At 39.2% G+C, this 23,929-nt stretch overlaps 3 protein-coding genes across 5 annotated transcripts in view; 1 reads left to right on the top strand and 2 right to left on the bottom strand.

Moving 5' to 3' along the window:
* LOC144089865 (latent-transforming growth factor beta-binding protein 2-like) overlaps window positions 1-6,337 on the bottom strand; it is a 94,844-nt gene extending 88,507 nt beyond the window's left edge. Inside the window, exons 1-2 of one of the 2 annotated variants that reach the window (XM_077621089.1) lie at window positions 6,265-6,337; window positions 4,065-4,174 (exon numbers count right to left, since the gene is read on the bottom strand). In XM_077621089.1, coding sequence (XP_077477215.1) covers window positions 4,065-4,072 — 8 coding nt within the window. In that variant the 5' untranslated portion in view covers window positions 4,073-4,174; window positions 6,265-6,337. The remainder of the gene's footprint in view (window positions 1-4,064; window positions 4,175-6,264) is intronic. The other variant, XM_077621085.1, reaches the window with a different exon arrangement.
* A 1,024-nt stretch (window positions 6,338-7,361) lies between these two features.
* On the bottom strand, window positions 7,362-21,281 carry arel1 (apoptosis resistant E3 ubiquitin protein ligase 1). Of its 2 annotated transcripts, XM_077621212.1 has the most exons (22): window positions 21,118-21,281; window positions 20,264-20,442; window positions 18,571-18,739; window positions 17,727-17,947; window positions 17,549-17,620; window positions 16,016-16,242; window positions 14,807-15,044; window positions 14,568-14,737; window positions 14,314-14,494; window positions 13,518-13,762; window positions 13,352-13,429; window positions 13,134-13,275; window positions 12,949-13,070; window positions 12,791-12,866; window positions 12,603-12,712; window positions 11,588-11,767; window positions 11,265-11,390; window positions 11,047-11,176; window positions 10,896-10,954; window positions 10,735-10,824; window positions 10,483-10,658; window positions 7,362-9,490 (listed from the first exon to the last, which is right to left on the bottom strand). In XM_077621212.1, exons 2-22 carry the CDS (start codon window positions 20,409-20,411, stop codon window positions 9,388-9,390), a joined length of 3,063 nt encoding a protein of 1,020 aa, XP_077477338.1. In that variant the 5' UTR covers window positions 20,412-20,442; window positions 21,118-21,281; the 3' UTR covers window positions 7,362-9,387. The 2 variants fall into 2 exon arrangements, with proteins under 2 accessions (XP_077477338.1, XP_077477337.1); XM_077621211.1 differs by lacking the exons at window positions 20,264-20,442; window positions 21,118-21,281 and adding an exon at window positions 19,826-20,218.
* Window positions 21,179-23,462, top strand: fcf1 (FCF1 rRNA-processing protein). The gene is made up of 8 exons (XM_077621213.1): window positions 21,179-21,281; window positions 21,752-21,816; window positions 21,896-21,967; window positions 22,041-22,189; window positions 22,275-22,347; window positions 22,888-22,975; window positions 23,081-23,175; window positions 23,258-23,462. Exons 1-8 carry the CDS (start codon window positions 21,279-21,281, stop codon window positions 23,304-23,306), a joined length of 594 nt encoding a protein of 197 aa, XP_077477339.1. The 5' UTR covers window positions 21,179-21,278; the 3' UTR covers window positions 23,307-23,462.
* Window positions 23,463-23,929: the final 467 nt, after the last annotated feature.

Below are 23,929 nucleotides of genomic sequence, written 5' to 3' on the forward strand. Positions count from 1 at the left end.
ACGTTGGGAGAATGCATCGGGGTCTGCGGAATATGTTGGCCTGCTTGAGGCGCAGGAAGTTCAACATCCTACCAGGCATCCAGACTGATGGTGATGACAGAAGATGTCATGATTATTCCAATTTCCTAGAGACTTTCATGGCTTGGATGCAGTCCCTATTGGGCCTTCTTCCCAGCTTCATCATCTATCATCAGAAAGTATACAGTAAATACTGTACTTCCTCAAATAGTGGTAAGGGATCATTTATTCACCCAAACGCTGATAGTACTAAAAGTTTGTTTGAAGAGCGCAGTGATTTATTTGGAAGGGGTCTTTTAATTTGTGCAAATATTTGGACCTCAACATTGCGTAACGGCGTGAAGTGGACAACCACTTTTATCAACGAAATGTCCTGTACAGGGTCAGTGGTGTCACAAAGAGCATGCATGCTTTCTACGAACTAACTCCTAACCTAAGGCAAATAATGAATTAGCCCTCATACCAAACAATAATCAGACATTGTGATCATAGGATCAATGTGTATACTGTACCTCCCGAAACAAATAAAAATGGAAGAGATCAAAAAATGTATTGCAAGATGATGATGCTGAGTGCTGAAAGTGGGCAATAGAATGAGAGTGAAAGACTGACCTCACCTGGCTACCAGAGAGACCCTATTTTTGCCCACATGGGTCTTGATAGGTATTAAATCCAGTTTGTTGTATGAAATTTCATTTTGGGCTTTGATGGCCAAGATGATAAGGTTAGGTGATGAGGGCAAAAACTGCCTGAGCCTTTGGTGCGACCCACTTTGGTTGTTTTGGGGTACTTTTGGATGAAGATTCCTCTCCAGACTTTTGGACACCATTTGTCTTATGTATGTTTACTAAACATGATGTTTATATATTAGCACGACATACAATTCCTTCTGTGCAATATTTTAGAATCTACCTTGCCCGGATGTGACTTTTTATATTTTTATATTACTTATGTTTTTACTGGGAAAACGCACTTTGTGGAGTAGCACCACCAATTTCGTTATACGTAGCTGTGTATAATGATAATAAAGGCTTTTGATTTGATTTAATTTGCAATATTCCTTAGATTTTACTCAGGACTAAATGACTTAAAATAGTCAGACTAATAAACCTTATCTCAAAAGCTCTTCTGTGCACACAGTGAAAATGAAATGTCTCCCTTCCAAGGCGAATGAGTCACATTTGCCATCACATAAACACAACTGTGAAGTCATGCCCTAAGACAAATGAGGAGAAGCCAAACGGCTGTTTTGTTTGCTTGTGTCTCGCCCTGAAATCTCTACGCTGACCTTTTATAATAGATGCTCGTCGTTAAGACTTGTCAAAAAAGACAAATATACAGCACAATATTGTATCCACACATACAAAAAAACGCCCTCTACTCTTGCTTGTTTCCTTCACAGTATTGTCGTCATCCTGTTAGATAGCTGACACCTTAAACAGGAAGAGACTCCTGCCACGTCCCATCACAGACAAACAGAGAAATCAGAGACGTGCTCAGATCATTTACGTCATGGGAGCTCACGGTCGGGTTTGCACCTGGCCCAGACTGGGACTAAAAGACCCTGAATTCGTAGATTTATTTCAAAATCCATTACACATGTTTGAAGATAATTGCTAAAAACGTACAAGACTTAGTAGTAGCGTACTCAGCTGTCAACTATGTATAGCCTTAAACCATTTTTCCCTAATTTATCAGGCATGTTTAAACTGTGCCCACCCACACGTCTGGGCACCCAGAAAAAACGTAATAGTTAAGACGCACGATCTACAAACATTCCTTCAGGCCAGAAATGTGTGTGAAAACATTTAGCATCTATTCATATCCCACTGGCAATTTAATGGGAAATATACTACATTCGTCTGTTTGGCTCACAGTGACTAACATGAATTGGTGCCTCACCAGCCATTACCGCTACTGGATCACATACAGCAGTATCAATGAGTCATGAGAACATAGCGGAAAGGAAATCAAGCTGAAAACACACCATCTCTGTTTACTACACGCCGATATACTATTATCTAAAAGTGTACCCAGCAAGGTTTGGATGCGGAAGCTGATAGGACAAAGTCAATGTTTCTGTCCTCTCCGAACTGTAAGGCACTCTCTGTTCTACCTCACTCACCGGGGTGGTCCCTACCCCAATGGCATCTCCATTCCCGATGACCTGGCAGACACGGACAACCTTTCTCGCAATCAGCAGGTGCACTGGGCCTTTTTTTTTTTTACAGGAACACTCATACAGTAGGAGGGCAAAGTATCTGAACCCATTGGAATGTCCTACTTTGGTGCATAATTTACTTTTGAAATGGGGTCTGGTCTTCATCTTAATCATAAGAATATACACACAATCTATTCAAACTTCATTCAAAATTAAAAGGCAATTTGCAGGACAGAAAGGAAAAAGTAAGTCAACCCTACGATTGATTAATTCGTTGATCGTTCTCTGGCAGCAATAACCACAACCAAACTATTTCTTCAAAATATTTCAATGACTTTAAAACTGTTGAGCAGTAAATTCTTGAGATATTTGGTGTGAATAGGCCTCATGAGAGCAAGTCAGGAATTAGATATAAATGTGAAGCTTGAAAAGGTTACAAAAGTCCATCAAAACATCTTGGTCACAGAAGGTGTCCCTACATGGAGAAAGTTGTTGTGATATAAATCTTTGCCACTTCTGGTTAAATCATCCTAACAATCATTCACTTTTTCTGTGGTTGATTTAGGTTTTGCAAATGAAAATGGAATGAAAGAATGACATTCATCTTGTAGATGCTCCTTTACCTTGCCTCGAGATTCAGGATCGAAAGAGGACGAAGGTTAAGGCAATCTGTGACACTTGGCCGTAAACGCAGTGTATAGCCAACTAGTATACAAGAAAGAATGACACGTGCGGGCCAGATGTGAGTCTATTTGTGGAAATCATTTTAACTGGAAAAAAAGGAATAAAATAATGGCCCCGCATGTAGATGTACATGACTAAAGCTACACATCTACCACAGTCAAAGTCTTAGCTTTAGTGCTTCTATTCACCAATAGGTCACTTGGGTGTAGTTTGCCTTTTAATGGTGCGGCAAGAGCAGTTCAAGGGGAGACAGAGTCAGCCCAGGTGAGTAGATATTGTGCATAGTTCTATATTTTGACAATGGGCCAACACAGACTCATTACTGGCCAATTCCTTCCATGGTGTAAGACCTGGCAAGGCTCCCACTAAGGTTTGTTTCACTATAGAGTACAACGTTTATGACTAGTATTATGAACGTAACACCATACAGTTCACAAAGAAAAACGGGCTTGACACAAATTTTCTTTAAAATAGAAATCTGTGACAGCTATGCATCACTAAAAATCTTTGTTTCCATTTTAGGAAAATGCCTATATTTTTAAACCGATTAAAGCCCCAAACTGCAAAACAATTGACACCAAATTAAAATGATTTAATTTATGAGCCTCTAGAGGTCCCTTGGAACAGAATACAACATTTCAGATAAAATTTGCCATAGATTTGTATCATATCTATATGATATCAGTTTTTATGAATGCATGTATCAAATATGATATGTTTGGCTATATAGGGTTAAGGAAAATTACAATTTATGCCTTCTGGGGAATAGTTTTCAACAAACACAAACAGTCTAGCTGTCTTGATTAAACGTTTATAATTGACCATAACCTGCATAATTGAGAATTTACACAAATAACAATAAAGCAAAATACATTTGCTTTTGCTGTAGCAAATTTGGGACTGTGGAGTACAATACTGTTTAATCAGTGTAGGAAAATGTCAAAAAAAGTCCTACAATTTAATGATTGTCGGAGTTAACGTTTAACAGAAATGTCTCTGATTGTCTGTGAATTAAAAGATCAATCTATTATTAGTCATATTTTGACGATAGGGATTACAACTTTGCTTTTGGAGAGAGAGATATGAAAGCCTATTTAAAATTTAACTTGCAAACCATGTCTGAATCTTCCTGCCTTCACGCTCCTCTCAAATAAAACATTCTCTATTGATTTCTCTTAATCTTTGTGATGCATTTAAATACCTTTGCATTTTCCAGCAGCGGCAAAGAACCCCCTAATCCAGGGGTAGGGAACCTATGGCTCGGGAGCCATATGTGGCTCTTTCCTTGGGTGCATATGGCTCTCCACTATCCTGTGAGGTAAAATATGAAAATCAATGGTGAGAGAGCCGAGTCCCGAACATACTAATAGGAGCATCATTGTGGCGTTGACACTACCTCTACCACCACTTTAATCATAATTTTGTCTTTTATTACACTTCTGCATGCATGATATCATTGATACTGATTTATTAGCAACGTCATAAAAATGTTGTCAAAAGAATTCCGAGACTTTTTATACTTAAAAGTGGTGAAAGGACAAAAAGATCACACATTTTCATGTAATTTTACTTTTCAATTCTGAGAATGGCTCTCAAGAAATAACATTAGAAAATATGAATTGTTTATGGCTCTCTCCGTCAAAAAGGTTCCCGACCCCTGCCCTAATCTGTCAACCTGCAATATCCAGTGGCTCCAAATTTTATAGCATCCCTGTTTCGAACCACAACAGCCTCCTCAATGGTCAATGGAATGTATCAAGACAGTCATAAACCAAAGATTCTTGTAGTACTGCTGCTAGAATGCCTGAATCGTAGACAGAAAATGATCAGACAGGCGTCACGTCAACATTTCCTCCTGAGAGCGGCGCAGTGTACATTAGTAAGGGAAATACAGAACACGACCTGAAACCTTTCATGACACATTGCGTATTATAAGGCTTCACCTCCCAGTAGGACCTTTAACACTATGAATCAGCCTCCCTCTAAGGTCATTTATAATACAGGCAGCCACCAGCTGCGGGACACTTAATCTCTCACAAAAACGGCCGTTTCTCCAAACCACTTGTGGCTTTAAGCTTCTGCTCGTCTCTGACCGCACTTTAAATCATGTTCACAACAAAGCACGTGCAAGCGCTCCTTTTCACATGGAGGGATATAATCTCATCGGCGTGGACTCGCCAGCGTTGAGAGACAGGTCACGGTACTTAAATGACACAGGTTGGAAGAAGGAAATGGAAAGTTGGGGCGCCTCAGGCCTCTCTTGAGGCGATGCCGGCCCTCCCATTCTTGCTTGGTTGAGTGGGGAGTAACTTCAAACTTGGCGGGCAAAGAGTGGAAGTCCCAAGTAAAATGATAGGATACCACCCTGCCTTCATAATGCTTTAGGAATCCTTCCTGCATGATGACAGATGATGTCATCATAAAAGTCGAAGGGGCGAGGATCCATACATTCCTCGACTGTGATTGGCTTCTAGAACGTTTCTAACAGCTGTACTTTCGAAGCACTCGACACCAAGAAAGTCAGCACAATTTATCCCCGAACAGACAAAATTATTTTCGAGCTCAGCTGTCGGTCACTAACAGGGGCAGTTAGCAGATGTCATCCAAATATCTGCACAAGGGAAACTAGTCCTCGGCTACAATCTTACATATTTACATATATATATGTTCATTAAGATGAATATGAATATGTTCATTAAGATGAATATGAATATGTTCATTAAGATGAATATGAATATGTTCATTAAGATGAATATGAATATGTTCATTAATATGTGCTGTCCCTTATTAAATAAATCCAACACAAACTTGAAAATCTTTCTAATTTGAACCAAATTATCCCAACAATATTGTCAAATAAGTGGTTATTAGGAGCGCAATGATTTTTAAAAAAGCAGGGAGGGAAAACAACGTAAAAATTGGTCATTCAATGTGGTAAACTGTGATTTTTTTCTCTTTTTTTGCTGTTGCTGGAAATTTTCTTTTCTTGACAAATTTTATATCAGTAAATATAAATGCAGTATAGATTGTATTAAATGCACTTTGTATGAATGCTTTTTTTTTGCAATATAGCCCCAGATTATCTATGTTTGTAGCCCTAAACACACTCATCACCATTAATAGTTATAGACATTAAATTCTTTTCATATGGAAGGCTGGCATTTAATGATCACGTTTCACTGCCATTGACGGTGACAGACGTCCAATCCAAATTAACTGGTCAAAATGGATTGGACATTTATCACCATCAGTGCTTACTAACAAATATTATTTATATTATTATTATACATAGATTTCCTAGCACGTGATCGGATCATGACATCCCTATTACAGACAGTAATGTTTTTTCAGGTGTATTTTCTTTGATCACAAAAGTTAAAATAAGTTTTAACTCTACTCACCATGACACAAATACTTCTTTTTTTCCCCTTTGCTTTGCTGTGAACTGACAAGCAAAAAAAGCTAATTATGCTGATTATTGGTGACACCTGCTCAGTTAGTTGCATTATGGGATTTCGTTATAAGCAGCTGTGTAGGATGACAATGGCTTTTAATTTTATTTTATTTTATTTGAACACAAAAGGCATGCCACTCTCATAGAGTACAAAAATAAGGATAAAAATGTGAGGCTAAACTAAATGCTTAAGCAAAAACAGGCCTACCTGAAATATCTACTTTGGTACAGTAAAAAAATGGTCATTTTCCACGGCCAGTGGTTTATGAGAAATACACAGCATGTTTCCGGGCATGATGAGTATAATTTCTCATCTCCCCCCAAAAACAGGTTCTATGGGAAACAGGAAGCACTCCAAACATAAGTTGTTCCTGGTCCAAGTGCCAGAGGAGAACTGTGATTTGCAACCCCTCTTTTGCAAGCCTTCCTTGGGGGGAATTTGAGAGGGGCCATTATGCAAATCACCAGGTGCATGCCGAGAGCAAATAACAGGACTCTTGCTTCCCAAGTGCTTCAAGATGCCTATCTCCTATAGTGGATTTGGTTAAACCACAGCACTCATAGGTGTATCCTGCATATCCATCTCTAAAATAGAGTGGTGGCATTAAACAAAAATGAACTTGACTCAATAGATCCGTGGAGAGGAGGCCTGTGGAAATATTCTCATGTGGAGCTACTCCCCCCTGCTGTTTGAATCGTGTGAATAAGGCTTTCCTATGGAAAAATTCATTCATTATCTTCCGTAATGCTTATCCTCACAAGGGTTGCGGGGGGTGCTGGAGCCTATCCCAGCCAAGCACAGGCACGAGGCAGTGAAACACCCCCAATTGGTTGCCAGCCAATCATATGGCGCAATGAAACAAACATTTCACATTCACAATCGCACTTCCGAGTTGGAATCGAACCCAGAAAGCCTGCAATAAGATCAGGCAGAAGAACCACGCCACCATTGTGTAAGCCTTTGATAAATGGATATTTCCAACTTATTACCATTCATTCAAATCAATAACACAAAGACCAAATTAATAAGATGGCCTTACTTACAAGTTGTTTGATGGTTTTTATTCCTAATAACAAAGCAACCGCAGGGCAGAAATCTCAAACATTCATCATCAGAGGCTTTCCATTAAAAAAAGAAAAACAGGAACGCGCATCTTAAATGTCACATAGGCAATATCTACACAGCAAGTAGTGCTCAAATTGTCTAAACTACAAAATCTCAAACATTCATCATCAGTGGCTTTTCATTAAAAAAAAGAAAAAAGAAAAACAGGAACGCTCATCTTAAATGTCACATAGGCAATATCTACACAGCAAGTAGTGCTCAAATTGTCTAAACTACAAAATTGTTGTGCAGTAATCTAGAGCAGAATGTGGTCATGAAATAACTAGTAAGAACATTCAACTAATGCACAGCTCCTTCATGTTTGTCCTTAATTCAATTATAAAGGGGATTAGATCAGAATTTCAGTTTCATAACCATGTCAGCATCCTACAATTGCGGAGATTTAAACAACATTTTCAGTGTTATAAATATGTCAGCAGTCTACAATTGCGAAGCTTACATGTCCATAATAAAAACAAACTGGAAAATTAAACCTATATTGCACTGTATTTAAAAAAAGTAAGAAAAAAAACCCTTTCGATAGCATATTCCATTTTGTGTTGCTCAACCAACCTTAAAACTTTCAAGTTAGATTTCTTGGGCACTCATCTTGAAATACTACATTCAGTAAAGCCTTAAAAGGAGCATCCAAATGTTGAATTAATTGAATTAATGTTTCAAGGTTAGAATTGAACTAAAAACAACAACAAAAAACAATTGCTATAATGTTGTACATAGTTCAACATGAAAGGACAGACAGCAAGTTGTATATTGGGGTCTGGAAAGGAGGCAACTATTAAATGTGCGTGTTTGCTCAAAGCCATTGTACACCAGTGGAACGGTTTTCACAGGCGGCCTATAGGAGAAGCTGAGGTAAACCCATACGAGTTTGTGACAGTTAACACTTTCGAGAGCCACGTCACCTGTACACTTCTCTAAATACAATCACAGGCCAAGCACGAATAAGGCAGTCTTAAAAAATGCTCAACAAAAACCTGTTTCCGCTCTGCGTTCAAAAGGGTGGATCGACAAAAATTTCCTTGAGATGCAATAACTTAAAAAAAACCTTTTAAAAATGTCCCCCCAAAAAGCTTTAAGAAATTACACACAACAGAAAACAAATCCCTTCTCCTCAAAATGTTAAAGAAGAAATTCAACTTAAAAGTACATTCAAACACAGTATTCGGACCACACGAAAATAAAAACAATTAAAGTTGTAAGGTTATGTAAAATAATTTTTTGAATATAAAAAAGCTCACTAAAGTCAAAAGTAGAGGATGGAACTGATTTTTCCACAACAATGGAACAATGTAAAAGAAGTTGTGATTTTATGAAAATACAAAATGATAGTTACGATCCGAGTTGAAACTGCTGAACAAAAAATAAATGTCAAAATATTGCCAATGCTTGATTAATCCATTCATTTGAAAAATAAAATTATTTATACTGTAGTCATTCCTTGTCAAACTAAGTGTTTCTGGTTTCCGTGTGGCCCCAATTATCCTGTGCACACGAGTATGTACAAGTAAATAAAAGTGACGGCATATATATTTACACACGCATGTCATTCCCTGATGGTTTAAGGCCAAAAGTGCTCGAAATGCAAGAGGCAGCCACATGGCATGAAAGCTGCTGCTGCACTTTAGTGTTCCTCAGTTTCAACAAGAATACTCAAGGCCTTTGTTCTATTATCGTCAACGTTAGCAGATAGAAAAACGTCAATTAAGAACAAAAGAAGCTCAAACCTTACCTTTTTCTACAGTGTGTGGATTCCTCTTTAAAAACAAAGATGTTTTTTATATATACTTAAGAGTTCATAGGATTCCAGCGTAGTTGTTGGTTGGGCATTCCACGACACCTTTTCATTTTGTGACTTTATACTGAGTTGCGAGGGATTCTCTCTTACAGCCTGCATGGATGCAAAATAGTACGGGTGGAAAGGATGCCGTAGTAGAAAGGGTCTCGTCAGAGCATGCCGAAGCCCTCGCTCCCTTCGCTTATGGCCAACTTCAGCATCTTGTGCAGCTCCTCATACGAGTCGTAGGTAGGGAGGCACAGCTGGTTGAAACTGTGGACACAAAATGGTTGTTGAAGTGTCACGGAATGCAATGAAATTGAGTTGTACACAAAAAAAACTATATAAGGCAGAACAGGATTGGTTGTTACCATTCTGACTCTTTCATTGACATGTCATTATACCAGCTTGCAATAGGCACCCATAAAAGTGTTCCTTTAATTCTTAATTTTTTTTCTTCTACAGCACATGTGTCAAAGTGGCAGCCCGGGGGCCAAATCTGGCCCGCCGCATCATTTTGTGTGGCCCGGGAAAGTAAATCATGAGTGCCGACTTTCTGTTTTAGGATCAAATTAAAATGAAGAGTATAGATGTATATTAAATTTCCTGATTTTCCCCCTTTTAAATTAATAATTGTAATTTTTTAATCATTTTTTCTGTTTTTAGTTCAAAAATCAATTTGTAAAATCTAAAAATATATTTTAAAAAAAGCTGAAATAAACATTGTTTTAGATCTGTAAAAAACTGAATATTCAGGGATTTAAATCCATTTATTAAAAAAATCTGAATATTATATCTAAAATGCTCCGGCCCACATGAAATTGAGTTGACGTTAACGCGGCCCGCGAACCAACCCAAGTCTGACACCCATGTTCTACAGTAATTTATAATCAAGTCATACTGACATTTTGTGCCAATCATCCCCATTGTAGTGTAGTGTTTTAAGTGCAATATATTTAAGATGTCTGAATGAAATAAGGCAAAGACCATAACTAAACCTAGAAAAAAGCCCATAAGAATAACCGTGAAGAGTTATATGAAAAGGGAACAATTTCTTTTCACCTCAAAGTGATGTGGCACTGCTAAAAACAATGCAGAAATTTCTCTTGGTGTAATTCTTCTCAGTTCAATACTAACATTGTGCAACATTACCCTCTGGTGGTGGTGTTCTACAAAATGTGAAACCAACCTGTGTGAAAACCAATCCCGTTCCCCCTAAGAAAATATGTAAAGAATCATGCAAATGCATTGTACTTCCCACTGACCAGGTGTGTGCGGTGGGCAAGGTGCTCTGTGTTGGGGCTGCGATGATTTGGAATGAGGGACAAAGAGTGTTGAAGCCTCCGGGGGGTAGCTGGGAGGAGCCGGTGGTGAACTGAAGTAGACGAGCGAGCTCCTCCTGGGTGAAGCTGGACACCACAGCCCAGAACCACTTCATCACCTGCGGATTTGAAAACTGAAATTGACCCCGACCGTCCAGTTGAAAGCAACGACGGCGGAGGGGGTCCGTGGCTGACCTTCTCCCTGAAATGCCACGACCCGCCAACGATCACGGCGTGGGCCTTGAAGTCCTGCACGTTTATGTCTCCGGTGCCACACATCAACAGCTGAGAAAATATATATATATATTTAAAAAATATGTCTACCTTTATTCTTAAATACAATTCTACGCACATACCTCCAGTTCATTTTCATCAAATATGGCTAGCAGGTTTTCTGGAACCAGTTCATTCAAACCTGCAATCAATGTGGAAATATTACACTATGTAAATATAAATAAATAAATAAATTTAAAATATGGAGGAGGTGAAGGGCAGGTTTTTTCTTACCTTTCAGGAAGTGTTCCACTTCATCTCTGACCTGGCTGGCGAGTCGATATTGTGCCAACAGGTTGAGATAATGCATTTTGTTTTCATTGGTAACAGCAATGTTGGCTCCACCTGAGATTAGCTCCACCACCTACGGCAAAAAAAAAAATGGAACCAGTAGCTAAGGGCAAAGAATTTGGGTAGACTGTCTGTTGAAATGACATTGAAATTGCCTTCACCTTTTCCAGCTGCCCAGACCTGTTATACTTCTCCTCTGCAAACACCAGGTCCATTTCACTGACGTCATTATTCAAGATGAAACACACTTTGGTCTTGTAGAACTCTTGGTCATCCGTCTCGAAGTACTGCGTAGAGGATGAGACAAAAAGTTTAGATAAACATTTGGTCTTCTCAATAACAGTAGGCTCTGTTTAAATACGTACTAGCATAAGATAAAAAGCAGCTTTGTTCTTAGTGACTATCAACATCGCAGAACAAATGAAACGCAGAGCAGCTGGTATGCGGCACATAAACAATTACACCAGGTTCTTGTGTTTCATACCTTGTAATTCATCCTGAGACCGATGATTTGGGCCAAGAAGGAGCGGGTAAAGCGAGCGCGGACTAACTGTTTGTAAGCCCCGCCAAGCGCAGACTCGTACAGGCACTTCCCAACAACGCGGCCGGCAAACTCGTATATCTTCAGCCGCAAGTGCGCCGGTCGCTCGGCATTTGGGTGCACCTGAATGACAAAAACAACATTTATTCTACAAGATACACCAAAATGTACACAAGACTGTCTTTAAAAAAAAAATAAAAATAAAATTAATATAAATTTGCTGAAAAATCTGTATCCTGCAAAAATAATCATTTAGACCTATGGTTCACCACCATTTTTGGATCAAGCCTGAAAATCCTATTGCGCTGGGTTTTATTACAAAATAGATTCTTCTACAGTGGTACCTCGACATACGAGTGCCCCGACATACGAGCAATTTGAGATACGAGTAAAATTTTGAGCAAACATTTACCTTGAGATACAAGACAAATTTTGATATACGAGCAGACAGCGGACGCGAGAGGCTGCTCATAAGAACATCATGGACACTGTCTTTCTCCCCACAACTTCCTCGTGTAATGTCTCTGCGAGCACTGGGCGGAGCGTAGCATTTTTTCTGTGTTTTTTTTCCCGTTAGTCAATGCGAATGCCGTATATACTACTTCTCGTTGGCAAGTGGTCGTGCGTTATCCTAATGTGAGGACATTTGTGTGCATCATTTTGGGAATATTTTGAAGGGAAGTCAAAAGCAAACAACCCTTGATAGGTATCTTAAAGTCAGGGTGGAAGCAGGGCAAATAGAGCCAAGAAAGGTAGAAGAAAGGTATCAACATTTAAAACAAAATTAGAATTAAGTTTAGTGTAAGGTTGGATTAAACTTATTTTTGAGTGTGTGTGCATCGTAATCCAAGTTCATTTAAATTTGTTTATGTTATGTTACGAGCGCGTTGCCGTGCAAAAACAAGGATGTACTCGGATAATTAATGTATTTGATTACCAAGATGTGGACCCAACTCACCAGACCCTGGTTGTTGTCACTGAAGCGGGTGAATAACTGGTTGGAGGTGTCAAAGAGGGTTTTGCAGATGAGCTCAAACCATTCCCTGCGGGGCCCTCCCCAGTCCAGAGCTAGAGCGAAACAGCCGTGCGTCAATGTGCTTGTCGAGCATTAATTATTTAGCCTTCAAATCGACTGCTTCGATTTACCTTCCTCGTCTTGAAAGACCACCTCAAAGTTTTTACTCCAATCTGACACTGAGAAATTCCGTGTTGCCTTCAGGGACTGGGATAAAGATAAAGAGAAGGAATTTGAGCAAAGAGCTCAGAAAATAATCGTGTCTATGACCGGACACAGAAAAACTCACTGAATCGAGAATGGAGTGCCGGATTATTTTCAGGCTCGTCTTGGTGCGAGGTTTCTTCGAGTGGAGATGCCTGAGTTCACGTTGAAAGAAGTTCACCTTGTCCTGGAATGTTTCCGAGCCACCTATGGACACAATGTTGGAATAGAACACTAAAGCGACTGTTAACCGGACTGGGGAAAACAAACCTATGTTTTTGTGAAGGAATCGGATGAAAGTGGCGGCCATAATGTTCCTGTCTTTGCAACTGAGCTCCACAGGCGGCTGTATTCCATCATCCACCACTAGTGTTAGATACTTGTGAACAGGGTCGAGACCATGATAGCTAAACTGAAACATGGCAAATTGGAGGTTATCACATGTCAAACAACTTGAGAGTGAAGTTGCGCCCAGCCAGGTTAGTTACTTTGGTTCCAGGACAAACTCGAAAGGTGAAAAGGCGCCATGGAATGATTTTCAGGTAGAACTCCTTCACAGATAGTTGCTGTTGGAAAGAAAATATGCATCAAGCATCAGATGAAGGTAGCTCAAATTTGGTCCAATCAAGATGTTGGCTCAGTCAATGCACTTGCCTTTGGCGATATGTAACAGTAGACCTTTTTTGGTTTCTTGACCTTCTCCGATTGACCCTCCACAGGAGAGTCCTGTTCGTCGTCCTCGTCGCCTATGGACGGCCTCCTCTGCGGACCAAGAAAAGAGGAGGGGGGTAGTTGCCACGGGGAGCTGCTGTAGTTCCCGTTGCTATAGAGGTACGCCTCAAAGTAGATGCTGTTGCCCGGCGTGGACACGTTCTTCTCCACGTAGCTCTTCTCATTCTCTACAATAGAAAAAGGCAATTTGGCTTGACTCAAGTCCGTGTGCGGTCGATTGGTCGCCGGTCTTTTGGTCGCCGGTCTTTTGGTCGCCCGGACCGCGACAACGGGCGACCAAAAGACCGGCGACAAAACAAGGTAAAACAACACGGTCTACGCATCAATAAAAGCCAACAATGGCCATGAGCAGTTTCACTGAGCCAACGTGTGAGTGTATAAGAGTTTGTATGTACATGCGTTGTCCCTTTAAGAAGCAAAGTCAGTCAGGGTCTTAACAAGTTCTCCAACAAAAAACAATAAAAGTCCGGGAAATTTGGAGCTTTTCTTTAGCCTAATAATTACTAGGGCATTAAGTATGACTAAATAGTAATTCGCAGTTTGTATTTAGGGAATTTGAGCAACAATTTAAATGGTAATTATCAATAACCTTCCGGGCAACCAAAAGACCGGCGACCAATCGACCGTGTACCACTCAAGTCAATTAATTCCCTGCCAACCTGTCCCAGTTCAAATAAATAGGTCATCTCTAGCAGACAATGAATTGATATTTACTCACCACTGAGAACAATAATGTCAAATTCCCCATTGCTGAGTGGCTGATTCATATAGGTGATGCGGGCCTTGAAGCAGCCATTCTTCCACAGAGTCAACTTCATCAGAACCTGGCATTGCTGCTTGTTAACGGAGACTGTTTTACAGTAGTAAGCTTCCTCGCTATCGTCATCCGCTGTACCCAGCTGCACGCAAATAATACACCAGTGGAAAATAGAATTCAGGACCTTTTATAACATCTTAAAATTCAAGACTTACAGAGTGCATGTGGAGGCTATAGTTGGCCTCATCCGTCAGTGATGTGGAGTTACTCGTAGGGTTTCCATATTCATCTCTAGGCTCAATTTGTAGAGTGTGCTGTTGGCTGTGGGTTAGCACGAGTGTCGAAAAGTGGTAGGCTATCTTTGTCTTGGATGGGACAACTGTACCTGAGGTAAAGCAAAAAAAAAAACATTAGCCAAAAAGGCAACAAGAGAAAATAGTTTGTTAAAATCTACCTGGCTGGAATATTTTATAGTAAGGACTGTAGGCAACGTTGAGGCCGCCGAGCTTGACAGCCACCTCGTAGCGACCGGCTTTGCGTACGGTGAAAGTGATTTTTACCACGTTGGATTCTGGTTCTTGCAAAACCTCCTGTGTAACAGGAATCTCCAGAGCCAATTCAATGTGAGTGATGTTGACCCTCAATCCCACTGGCCGATGGGCTGGGAACGGCTGACCATTCTTATAGAAGAGCTAAGAAGACAGGAAATAGGAGATCAGTACCAAAGTTCAACTGCAAATAAATACACTGGCTTGAAAAAGTATTTGCCCCCTTTCTGGATTTGTGTGTTTTTTTCATATCACACAAGGTTTAATTTCATTCAAGAAATTTCAATCAGACAACAAACAGGAGGAGGACCAAATGAAGTTTTTAAATTCAATCATCTTACGCACCATTAATTTTTTATCAACAAAAGGGCTGTTTATTTTTACGAAACTGACCCTATTGAAAATAGTAGTTTACCCCCCACCCCCTTTGTTAAAAGATCACAAAGTAGCTGTTACTAACCAGTTTGGGCAAATTTCATAGGACACACATTGGTTCAATCAAGAAATCCCTTAAGGAAAACAAGTGAGATAAAGTGGAAAAAAGGCTACAATAGCTCAAGAATAAACACGTGAGACAAAGAAATTCAAGAAGAAATTAGATAGAATAGTTGATAGAATCTAAAAAAAACATTTCCAAGACCATGGGGTGCACCCAAGAACTGCTGCCAGAGACAAATCGGGGGGAAAATAGGAACGGTTGCAAAACTTCCCAGGAACGGTTTCAAAACTTCCCAGGAATGGTCGACGAACTAAAATAAAAAATAACTTCAAAAATACTATGACGACTCATCTTAGGTGAAAACTATCTAAAAAGAGACTGTCCAAAATTTTGACACATGGGAGACTTCCTAGGATAAAACCACTGTTGTAAAAAATAATTATAAAGCCTCCTCTCATATTTGCCCAAAAAAACATCTTGCTGATCCTCAGCACTTTTAGTAAAATGATCTGTGAACTGAGGATTCATGAATGTAACTTTTGGAAGCCTGTCACTTCTGGCATAAAAATGGTAAAGCATTTGCTAAAAAGAACATTGTTTCTGAGTCTGCTTTGTCTCCTCGAGACTAGTAAAATTTGATGTGATGGATGAAGCAATTAATGTTGGTGATCATTACTTGGACTCTGAAGCTCATCGTCTGCCCCACTTCTTGTGGCTCCTTCCAATCCCAGGACACTTTGCATGAGCGTGGGTCCAAGTAGTTGCCCCGCACATAGTCGTAGATGCTGCGGTCACCACGCCGGTCTGTATCCTCATTTTGCAGGAAGCTGACAACCCTGGCTGCAAGCTCACACAGGAACTTGATGGTGAAAAAAAATGCAATGATGGAAACAGTAATTCCACCTGCCGGGAGAAGAGAGGAGACAGAAAGAATATTTGATGTATACACTTAAGACATAATAATAGTAATTAATTCACTCCCTTTGACAGAGACATGACATAAAAAAACGAATGACTGGCTTTGAGCATTTATGATTCACTGCTATTGACGGCGATGGGTATCCAATCCAATTTGACTGCAGGCAAACAATTGCTGCCAGCGCACTTAGCCAAAATCGTGACCAGACGTTTCGTCAAAAGACGTATGGTCCCCGGACGTCGACCGGACGTTTGGCCGACCGGACGTTTGGCCGACCGGACGTTTGGCCGACCGGACGTTTGGCCGACCGGACGTTTGGCCGACCGGACGTTTGGCCGACCGGACGTTTGGCCGACCGGACGTTTGGCCGACCGGACGTTTGGCCGACCGGACGTTTGGCCGACCGGACGTTTGGCCGACCGGACGTTTGGCCGACCGGACGTTTGGCCGACCGGACGTTTGGCCGACCGGACGTTTGGCCGACCGGACGTTTGATCGACCGGACGTTTGGTCGAACGGACCTTTGGTCGAACGGACGTTTGGTTGCCGGGTTCGCTTGCTGTCAAATTATGACAGAGTTTACTGTTGATATTTTGATATGAGATATTTAGATATTAAACTCACTCTCTCTCTCATGATTATAATTTTGAGAGCTGGTTTCAACAGTAACAACCCGGCAACCAAACGTCCGTTCTACCAAACGTCCGTTCTCCCAAACGTCCGTTCTACCAAAACGTCCGTTCTACCAAACGTCCGGTCGACCAAACGTCCGGTCGACCAAACGTCCGGTCGACCAAACGTCCGGTCAACCAAACGTCCGGTCGACCAAACGTCCGGTCGACCAAACGTCTTTCGAAGAAACGTCCGAGTACAAGTCAAAATGGATTGGATGTCAATTGGAGCCAATGGGAGCCATTGATTTGAGAATTCTTTTTTTTTTTTACATATTTCCCAAGAGTAGAGAGAAAGAACTGTAACACTCATTTATCTCAGCTACCATTGTGGTCATTAGACATCCAATTCATTCTGACTGGCATACACTAACAATCACATATAATAGTAATTTGATGTTCATGTAAGTCACACTCAAATAAATACAATTGGTCTATGTAACCCAAAATGTGATGTCCACTCTTTTATGAATGTGTTTTTTTTCCACCAGATTGCCACTCATTTGAACTTGACCTTTTTAAACAAATAAGTAAAGCTATGTTTCTGATGCCTTGAAGAAAATTAAATAATTTTGAGGTCTTTCTGAAAAATCTGAAGACAAACCAGATATGGACTCACCAATCACGTAAAACATGAGGTCCCTTATCAAGAAGCACAACGCCACAGTACAGCCAAATAGTAGCGCTCCCGCTACAAAAGACATTGTATCAAGTCATCGTCACAAATTGCTGTAGGTTCACACCAGAGTGAGTAATCAACATCTATTAGCGGCAATTGCGTTAAGTCACTATCTCACCGATTGACCACTTTTCATTCAGACGCCTTTCAGCAAGACTATGCACCAGCTGGATTTCGTAGTCCTGGTCCCGGCTCCTCCGTGAAGCCTGGAGGATCTTGATACCGGTGGACAACTTGATGTAGTCTTCGTAGTAGTACCCCCACGCAGCTAAGGAGAGGTGCAACTGGCTGTCAAAATGTGACAGATCATCCAGATTCATATAACCCAACGTCTTCAGCCTGCAGTGAATAAGAACAAAGTATTAGACCTTCCATTCTTGAATTTGGTTATCAAAACTGCAGCGGATCATCGATAAAACCAGACCAAGAAACTTACTTCCCTAGAAACAAAGTTATTTTTACTCACCCAGCATAAAGCTTCCATTTCATCACATCAAATGTGATTTACAGTAATGAAAAGAGGGGGAAACTAAATTACATTTTGATTTATTTTCATTTATTTTTCATAATAGTTTAAAATATAAAACTTGAAACGTAGCTTTTTTTTTAAAATAAAGATGTTGACAAACTGAATACTACGACTTTGGTCCAATAGTTTACTTTTTTTATCCTGTGTGACAGCGCAAAATCAATAAAGAAATAATTAAATTAAGAAAAACCTTTATAAAAATGTAATATTGATTAATGTACTTCACTTATCCAAAGGGATTTTATAAATACTCTTTCAAATGGGATTTTACATTGATTTTATGTTGCTAAAAAAATGATCATTAATAACTCATATTAAGTCACTTCAATAAATTCACATTTTGAAATCAATATATTTCTTTTCATAAGAATTCTGAGACACCACAGCAAAATTCCACAAAAAAATGAAAGGTTGTACCCTCTTATGACCTTACGTTTTGTAAAAGTGTCCCAGGTTCTGAGAACAAAGCCACTCTTGGAAGGCAAAGTCTCGGAGAAGCCGAATATGAGCTTCAGCAATTTCCCTCCAGCTCTGTTGTTCCTTCACCACCTCTTCCAGGCGACTCAGTACGCTAAGACTCAGCTCTTCCAGTGTGTCCACATCTAAGAGAAAACATTCAGAATCAAATCCTCTAGGAAGAAGCATGCAAATCAATTTCATAAATGTATTGGAATCCTTCCCCCAGTTGCACAGGAGTTGTAAAAGGCAGTTAAATTATTTGGAAATGTCACTTGTTCAGTTTTGTATTTCTTTAAGATTCCAATGATCAAGTCAAGACTAGTATCTACAAAACTCATAAACACATGCTAAGGAGATGTGTTTAAATGTGACAGCTGCACTTACTAATGTTCTGGATTTTAAGAGTTTGAAAGGCTTTATTTAACCACAATTTTGTAGGGTCGCAGATGGACTAGGGCCTTTCTCAGTAATTTTGGATAAAACAAAACAACCATTCACAGAGTGGCTGAATGGTAACTAATACAAAACTTTTGGATGTAAATCAGACCAATACGGTGCCATATTTCAATTTTTTGTACAAATTTTGGCTATTTTAATTACGATCCTTTTAATCTTAGAATTAAATATCAGAATTCTCTAGGGTGAAACAACTTGGAGGAACCGTATGCCCTGCTGGAATTAGATTATTAAACAGTTCAAATACAAACCAGATTACCCAAAAATTTGGGAAACTGGGAATAAAAACTAAATGCAATTAGGTCAAAGTGCCTGTCAAGTTATCTCTACTTTCTTCAAATTTTGCCCCAAACTTGAAAAGGGGCCCCGATCTTATCAACGCAGGAACAACTCAAATCCTTCCAGTTTACACTTTTATTGAAGTTTATGGTGATAGGAAGTGGTTAGGTTGAAAACCTTAAAGAAAGGGGAAAGGAGGGAGCATGTGACGTCATTCAAGTTTCACGTTACTATGGTGATCAAAGTGTTGCTCTTGAGTTTACTACTAGCATCTTGAATTTAATACAGAAAGCAGGAGAGTGTTGAAATGATAGAGTGGAAATGCATGGGTACATTAACTGATTGAGTAAATCAAACACAAATATTCACTTTACAGAGATAGGTCATATGAGTAATCCAAGTTAAGGGAAAATACAAAGAATGCAACTTAAGGTTGCGAGAAGCAAATTAAGCATCAATCAGCTGGCATTTAGGTGGTACTTATTTTATCCTACCAGTTGCGTGTGATCGGGTCTGAAGGGTATTCCTTGGTATTCCTTGCTCCTTTCTCGCCTGTCTACTTTCAAGGCTTGAATCTGAATGGTTATATCCTGGCTCATGCCCTATGATCTTAGGCAGGAAATGAGGCGAGGTGACTTTTGTTTGGGTTTTCTTTTCTGCCCTCTGTTGGCCATGAGGAGGGGCAGACATATCTTCTCCAAAGTTGACTTGACAGTGCCCAAAAAATACCTAATTTTTTAATTACAATCCCGGCAACAATTGCTCATTTCTACTCAAAATAATCCGCAAATAAGATCTTCAAAATGTTAGATAGATGATTGTTCTTTCAAGTTTTTTTTGGTTTGTTTACAGAAGGAGGTACAATATTAAGCATGTCAAACACTGTATATTACAATGCAACACATCAGTAAAGACAATTGACATGCACTGACCTTTAAATAAATGTCTGTACTGAGAGAGACTGTGTCCTCGTAGCCATTCCTCAATCTGACCGTCTTTGCCTTTCTTCCAGCGCACTTCCCAGAAGAAGATCCACAGTGCGGAGCAGATGAGAAAGGTCAGGAAGAAACGGCGGTCCATCAGACCATATTGCCACTCACGAACTAATTTCCTGATCAAAATAAGTAAATAAATAAATATTGACCCACAAAGCAAGTCGAATATTCAAACAACCCAGAAGTGATTTTAATTTATAAATTCCATCAAAACAGTAAAAGAAGCTCGTGTTGTGATTGGCTAAAATACCCTCACATTAATATTAATGAAGCACCTCTTTACTGGGCTGATGGGAGAATAACATTAGCGGCACACTGAAAAATGTATGAAGCATCGATGCCCTTGTTTCCCGCAGTTTTAATGATCATGAGAAGAAAATCAGATGATTAATCTCCACAAATTTCACAATAACAAGCACAGGTTCTTGTGATGTCACAAGCTTTCATGACGACAGGGACGTGCCATTCTTTGACAAAAACTAGACAAAAAAACATGACACGGTCAAGGGAATAGTTGAGTTTACAGATCCGACTTTGTAACCTTAAAAGACAGACCAGAATGGCAGAGATAGGTTGTTAGGATACACTAAACAGTGAAACCAGGTAGCTACGATGCTAACAACGGTGTTGTATTGACAAATGTCAGCACAAAGCGAGCATGCAGCGTCAATCCCAAAAAGTCAATAATGCAATCATACATTTATAAAAAAAAATGCGCAAGGATTTAAAAAAATAAACATTCACAGTTTCATACATTATGGAATGATAAATTCATAAAACCTGTTTTTTACCTCGGTTAATTCTCACATCACCGCGGTGCAATCTATGTTCTTAACAACCGGAATATACGCAAAGCGTGTCGCTATCGGATGACGTCACAACGCGTCGCCACGCACGAGGACACATAAAGCATTCCAACAGATCGTGGAAGGATTTAAAATCATTTTTAAGAATGGTGTGTATAGTATATAGTATATACGCATGTATAGGACATGGATAATGGCGCCTGCATTTACGTCACTATTTATTTTTATATGTTGGTTGTTTGGCGTCGAAGCTTTGGCAGATAAACCTTCGAGCTAGCACTATTAGCTGACACTAAAAGCAACTCTTATGCGTCTAAACTCAAATAAAACAGATACATAACAAGCACTCTGTTGCAATAAAAATATGAGCGTTTGTGATCGTATGAAATAAGTGGTTTGCGAAGTATAGTATTTTTTATCTCATTTTCAAGGTGTGTGTTGGTTGCAAAATATTTAAAGGGAAAAAGTAATATTTTGTAACAAAACTGAGGATATGAACGCCTCATAGGTTTCACATTTCTGAAAGTATGGTAATGTATATCGCATTATCTTGTAATACTTTGCGTAATCTTTTCTTATGTCCGTATACTGTTTACATTCAGATTTCTTTTCCTTGTAGCCTAAACAAAAAACGAAAAAGTTTGCTGCAATGAAGCGGATGATTAATATGAAAGACCAACGAATGTGAGTTCTACTTTGTTTTGGTTTAAATTGTCATGATTATTATTCAGCTTAATTTAAAAGACACTTTTTCCCCTTGCAGCAAAGAGAAAGATCGCTCCAAAGGCAAAGAAAAGAAGAAAAAGGACCCTTCAGCGTTAAAGGAAAGAGAAGTGTAAGCGACCAGTTGAATTTGGAATCTATAATTTGTGTATGTTTGATTTGATGATGCTTATGTGTTTGTACAGGCCCAAGTATGCATCGTGTATGTTCTTCCAGTACAACACTCAGCTCGGACCACCATACCACGTTCTGGTCGACACCAATTTCATCAATTTTTCCATCAAGGCCAAACTGGACATTGTTCAGTCTATGATGGATTGCCTGTATGCTAAATGTATGAGCGATGGTTGAATTTCAGATATTTCAATCATGTAGAGTGTAGACTAAGTGCTCACAATTTTTCTTATTTTCCAATCCAGGTATCCCATATATAACAGACTGTGTTATGGCTGAAATTGAAAAACTTGGAATGAAATACAGAGTTGCCCTCAGGTATAAGCAACTTTCTCACACAAAAAATTCACTGACTGAAATACCTTAAGTGGTACATTCAGATTTTATTTATTTTTTTATTGCTTGACAACACACACAATGGAAAAAAAAATCAGTGTGTGTTCTGATTATTCTTGGAGTGTTTACTACTAGTGGAGTGCAGCATTAAATAGCTTTAATGCTTACAATTGTCATTCCTTCTGTTTTCCGAGTATATTTCGGGAGCAGACATGCACTCAGAAAAAATAATACATTTTATTTGTAAAACACTTTTTTATAGTCAAGGGACAGACAACCCAGCTCATCTGAGCATGATAAAATAAAATGTAGTAATTTAAAGATTAAAATGTCTTTTATCCAGGAAGGTTAGCATTCCTTAAAAAAACAACAACAGACAAGGGCACCCTCAGGTGTCAGGAAGGGTAACTACTTAGAATCATCTTTTTAGGATTTTTTTTTTTGTGGAACTTTGCTGACTTTGACCAGACAGGTACTTAAATTTCTCCAGACGAACTTACATATTTCTATTTGTGTTTTCAGGATATCAAAGGATCCAAGATTTGAGCGTTTGCCTTGCGCTCACACGGGAACATATGCTGATGACTGTCTCGTCCAAAGGGTAACACAGGTAAAAATTCTATGTTTCTGACGATCATAAGCTTCTATCTGTCATTGTTAGGAATATAAGGTGTCATAATAGCTGTGTGAAAACAATCTCGTAATATTTCTGCAGCACAAGTGTTACATCCTGGCTACTGTGGATAGAGATTTAAAGAGAAGGGTGAGGAAAATCCCTGGTGTGCCCATCATGTACATCTCAAACCACAGGTAACATAACCTTAGTTTACACTTGATCCATGTAAAAAATATATATATTACAAAAAGTTTTTTTTCTTTTTCTTCTACACAGGTACAACATTGAAAGGATGCCAGATGACTATGGTGCACCAAGGTTTTAATATTTGTACAAATCTGCTCGCATTGTAAATACAAGTTTTCTTTTGTGTAAGTGAATCTTTTATGTGGTATGGAGTGGAAATTAATGGTGCATCGTGGTTGTAATATACAAGTTGGACAACAGTTGATCAAGGAGTTTCAATAAATCATTTACTACAGTTGTTTTGAGAAGTTTGACTTTTTCGAGCACCAGAGTCCGGACATGTACTAGATCCAAGTTTTCAAACATCAGAGGAAATGTTGTGCAAAAAATTGATAAAAGAGAAACTTGGAATCATAAACATTTGTATTTGCTGGATCGTTGAATTAAATGTAGTTATGACCAAATAGGAAATTGTACTACTATAGTAATCCTATAGTTATACAGCTGTGTACACTCAACAGGCTTATCTTAAATATGTAATATAATTTAAATTGGTAGTTCAAGATGTAAAATGATAGCTCAGAGCTCGGTAAATGTTTTTGTAGTTCTCAGTTTCAATAAATCTTTAAAAGTTTTAAAGTATTTTATTCATCGATCCGCGTCTATTGGAAGCTTTTATGATTGTTGCAGTACCGTTATAATTCGCTAACTGTATGTACCTATACACATACAGTACAGTGCCCGGAATCACGAGGATGTACG

Source organism: Stigmatopora argus, chromosome 15 (genome assembly GCF_051989625.1).
Source record: "Stigmatopora argus isolate UIUO_Sarg chromosome 15, RoL_Sarg_1.0, whole genome shotgun sequence".
Classification (NCBI taxonomy): Eukaryota; Metazoa; Chordata; class Actinopteri; order Syngnathiformes; family Syngnathidae; genus Stigmatopora; species Stigmatopora argus.